Raw genomic sequence first — 3,765 nt, 5'->3', positions numbered from 1 at the left:
CAACTCTGATTTATGGTGACTCCACTCAACCCATAATTTAACATTTCTTTTGAAATAAAATCTACACGTCTCTACCTAACACAAATATGTACATAAAAAATTCTTAATTTTATTAAAAAAATATAGATTTAATTGAGAAAATAACATATACAAAGTATTGTTACAATTATTTTTAAATAGATAAATTATAATTATAATATTTTTTTGGATAAAATATTCATCATAAATCCAGACTCGACCTAAATGCATCATTTAAAAAACTTAAGTTGAATTGAATTTTAATCTCATGTTCATCCCTAATTATTTATTGAATATCTATTTTTTTTTATAAAATTTAAATTAAATTTTTAAAAAATTACTAATGTTTTATAATTTTGAATTTTAATAATGACGATGATTATTGAACATAGTTGAATGAACTTCGATACTTAACCCAACAATGAAAGCCGTCATCATTTTCCTTTTTCCATCATTTTCTGACCACACCCGCATTCGCCAACAGACCGTACTATTTTATCAACGACCCGAAACCACCCGGAAACATCGCCTACGATTTCCAAATCCGTCCCTATAACTCCTTTTTCCCCACAAAAAAAAAATAAAAAAAAATTGAATTTAATAATTCAATTTCGAGTCCGCCAAGGAAAACTTAACGTGAATTATCTTCTTCAGTCTCTCCTTTGTATATAAATATCGTTCTCCTTTCTCATAATCAACGCCTCACCCCCGGAAGTCCCTCTCAGCTGCCAGCTCAGCTACCGACGGGTAAAACAAAAACTATACAACTCGTCCTAGTTGACTCATTTCCCCGCCCTTTTTCTCTTCTGTTGTCTCGAATCGGGCTAGAGTTTTGTTGTTTGGACTCAGCTCGTGCCTGGATCTGGTAAGGCTTTAAGGCAATCACTTAATTCTGATCGTTTCGAGCTTTGTACGGAGTCCTCTCAAAGTTCGTAAGAGTTTTGCTTTGAATGCTTTGGTGGAGACGTGGAGTTGACATTGTGATTTGCCGTTCGTTAATTTTTTGTTCGATTTCGTTGCTCTAATAGCGTTTTTTGGGAGAATTTTGATGTTTGATTGGATTTGCCATGATGTATCTTTCAGACGTGATTGTTTACATAGTTAACTTTAAGAAGAACAACGGATACTTGATTTAATTTACTTAATCTCATTTTCGTTTAGCCACAGAGTCTAAGTTAATGTTTCACTCGCCCGCCATTTTGGCGTTGGTTAAGAATTCTACTGAAGTTTTCATTTCTTTTTGCTGAGTTCGTTTTAATTGCTTTGGAAGAGTCAATAATTTCCGTGTCGCCAGATCCAGACTGGCTTTGCTGGAATTGTCAAATTCAAATGCTTCTAGTTGGAAATTTGTGTTTATTAGATCCTTCTAGGTGCGATTTTTGTAGCTATTTTCTGTTACCTATGGCACCATTGGAGAGTGGAAGCGTGAAAATGAAATTCTTTAAAAAATATATGTTTCTTGTCCCTTCAAAAGGATTTAAAAAATGGAATAAGAAAATATAAAGTAGCTTAAACCATCTGTCATTACTTGAAGCAGGCTGTTTCGTTCTAGATTCATGCCACTCAATGGATATCTTCTCACATCAAAATTTTCTATTTTTTTAAATTCAATCATTAGAATATCATAGTCTTGCTTTTAGGTTTAACATTTGTAGAAAAGCTTTTGGGGGTTAACCGGTTAAGCATTTCTCAAGCTGCTTTCCTATTTCGAACTGAACTGGATTGCTGCTTAAGATACTGACTGATTGTATTATCTGCAGGTAATCCAAAAGGTGTATCACAATGAAGGCACTTATTCTTGTTGGAGGATTCGGAACACGTTTGAGGCCCTTGACTCTGAGTGTTCCAAAGCCGCTCGTTGAATTCGCTAATAAACCCATGATACTGCATCAGGTATATTTCTGGACTGGATTGCTTGGAATCATTTTTTTTCCAGTTTGTGATTGTTGTTTTGTTAAGGTAAGTTTGTTTATTTTGTGGAATAATGTAGCTTTGGATGTTTTCAGATTGAGGCCCTCAAGGCTGTTGGAGTAACTGAAGTTGTATTGGCTATTAACTACCAACCTGAGGTACATGAGGCCTTCATGTGTAAACTTTAATGCAACGGACTAAAAGTTTAGTGGCTAACTGGTTCGTAAGCTGACCATTGAGCACTTGATTTTGTAGGTAATGCTGAACTTCTTGAAGGAATTCGAGACTAAACTTGGTCAGATTGAGGCCCTCAAGGCTGTTGGAGTAACTGAAGTTGTATTGGCTATTAACTACCAACCTGAGGTACATGAGGCCTTCATGTGTAAACTTTAATGCAACGGACTAAAAGTTTAGTGGCTAACTGGTTCGTAAGCTGACCATTGAGCACTTGATTTTGTAGGTAATGCTGAACTTCTTGAAGGAATTCGAGACTAAACTTGGGATCACGATCACATGCTCTCAAGAGACGGAGCCACTAGGCACTGCTGGTCCTCTTGCTTTGGCTAGGGACAAACTAATTGACAAGTCTGGTGAACCATTTTTTGTCCTTAACAGTGATGTCATCAGCGAGTATCCGTTCAAAGAAATGATTGAATTCCACAAAGCCTACGGAGGAGAAGCTTCCATTATGGTAACCAAGGTAACAATTCAGCTCTGAGTTCTTTGTTTTCAGTTTTTAAGTTTTTTTTCTTTGGAGATATTTTAATACTTGAGTTGAACCTAAATAGGTGGACGAACCATCGAAATACGGTGTGGTGGTGATGGAAGAATCAACAGGGCAAGTGGACAAATTCGTGGAGAAACCGAAGTTGTTTGTTGGAAACAAAATCAATGCTGGGATTTATCTGCTGAATCCTTCCGTTCTTGATAGAATCGAGCTGAGGCCGACCTCAATCGAGAAAGAGGTCTTCCCAAAGATTGCAGCAGAGAAGAAGCTGTATGCAATGGTCCTTCCCGGGTTTTGGATGGACATTGGTCAGCCAAGGGACTACGTTACTGGACTAAGACTCTATCTAGACTCCCTGCGGAAGAAAGCCTCAACGAAGTTAGCCGCTGGTTCTCACATTGTGGGAAATGTTTTGGTTCACGAGACTGCCAAAATTGGAGAAGGATGCTTGATCGGACCGGATGTGGCAATCGGTCCAGGCTGCGTTGTCGAGTCTGGTGTCAGACTCTCTCGCTGCACTGTGATGCGTGGAGTTCGCATCAAGAAGCACGCTTGCATATCAAGCAGTATCGTCGGATGGCACTCCACCATCGGCCAATGGGCTAGAGTAGAAAACATGACTATTCTCGGAGAAGACGTCCATGTATGCGATGAGATTTATAGCAATGGCGGAGTGGTTTTGCCTCACAAAGAGATCAAATCGAGCATTTTGAAGCCAGAAATCGTCATGTGACGACGTATTCCGTTTTCCGGGTAAAATTAAGTAGCAAAACATGTTTTGTCTTAAGGAATGCATTTGTTCTTTTCATGAAAATGTCCCAAAATTGATACTGTAGCAGTGCATTCATATTTGAAAATTTTCACTGTTCATGGTACTGTTCATAATATTGTTCATGGTACTGTTCATACAGTATAGTACTGTTCATAAATACGTATTTTTTTTCAAATTTTTATAATGAATCATAATTTAATAGAATATTATTGTATTTTCTTAAAATGAGTTCAAATATTCTGTTATTTTATACGAATATTGTTTTAAAAAGTCAATGTGACATATTAGACTCGTATTCGGGTCGGATACGGGTTGGGGTGTTACATTTAATGGTATC

At 37.2% G+C, this 3,765-nt stretch overlaps 1 protein-coding gene across 3 annotated transcripts; it reads left to right on the top strand.

Annotated features, from left to right (window-relative positions):
* Positions 1 to 717: 717 nt before the first annotated feature.
* On the top strand, positions 718 to 3,465 carry LOC120172681 (mannose-1-phosphate guanylyltransferase 1-like). 3 transcript variants are annotated; one of them, XM_039180086.1, is made up of 5 exons: positions 718 to 883; positions 1,779 to 1,911; positions 2,230 to 2,292; positions 2,390 to 2,629; positions 2,718 to 3,465. In XM_039180086.1, the coding sequence occupies exons 2-5, from the start codon at positions 1,801 to 1,803 to the stop codon at positions 3,387 to 3,389; spliced, it is 1,086 nt and encodes a 361-aa protein (XP_039036017.1). In that variant the 5' UTR covers positions 718 to 883; positions 1,779 to 1,800; the 3' UTR covers positions 3,390 to 3,465. The 3 variants fall into 3 exon arrangements, with proteins under 3 accessions (XP_039036017.1, XP_039036016.1, XP_039036018.1); XM_039180085.1 differs by lacking the exon at positions 2,230 to 2,292 and adding an exon at positions 2,025 to 2,087; XM_039180087.1 differs by lacking the exon at positions 2,230 to 2,292 and adding an exon at positions 2,025 to 2,087 and having other exon boundaries at positions 718 to 895; positions 1,777 to 1,911.
* Positions 3,466 to 3,765: the final 300 nt, after the last annotated feature.

This window comes from Hibiscus syriacus, unplaced genomic scaffold (assembly GCF_006381635.1).
Source record: "Hibiscus syriacus cultivar Baekdansim isolate YM2019G1 unplaced genomic scaffold, ASM638163v2 tig00111877_pilon, whole genome shotgun sequence".
Classification (NCBI taxonomy): Eukaryota; Viridiplantae; Streptophyta; class Magnoliopsida; order Malvales; family Malvaceae; genus Hibiscus; species Hibiscus syriacus.
The sequence above is the reverse complement of the archived record's forward strand: the minus strand, read 5'-3'. Positions and strand labels throughout refer to the sequence as shown.

What these genes read in the sequence shown, in the direction of transcription:
- LOC120172681 (XM_039180086.1), top strand. Translation starts at nt 1,801, where the DNA reads ATGAAGGCACTTATTCTTGTTGGAGGATTCGGAACACGTTTGAGGCCC. An exon ending in AACCCATGATACTGCATCAG is followed by an intron (nt 1,912 to 2,229) that starts GTATATTTCTGG and finishes AAACTTGGTCAG; the next exon opens with ATTGAGGCCCTCAAGGCTGT. An exon ending in CTTCCATTATGGTAACCAAG is followed by an intron (nt 2,630 to 2,717) that starts GTAACAATTCAG and finishes GAACCTAAATAG; the next exon opens with GTGGACGAACCATCGAAATA.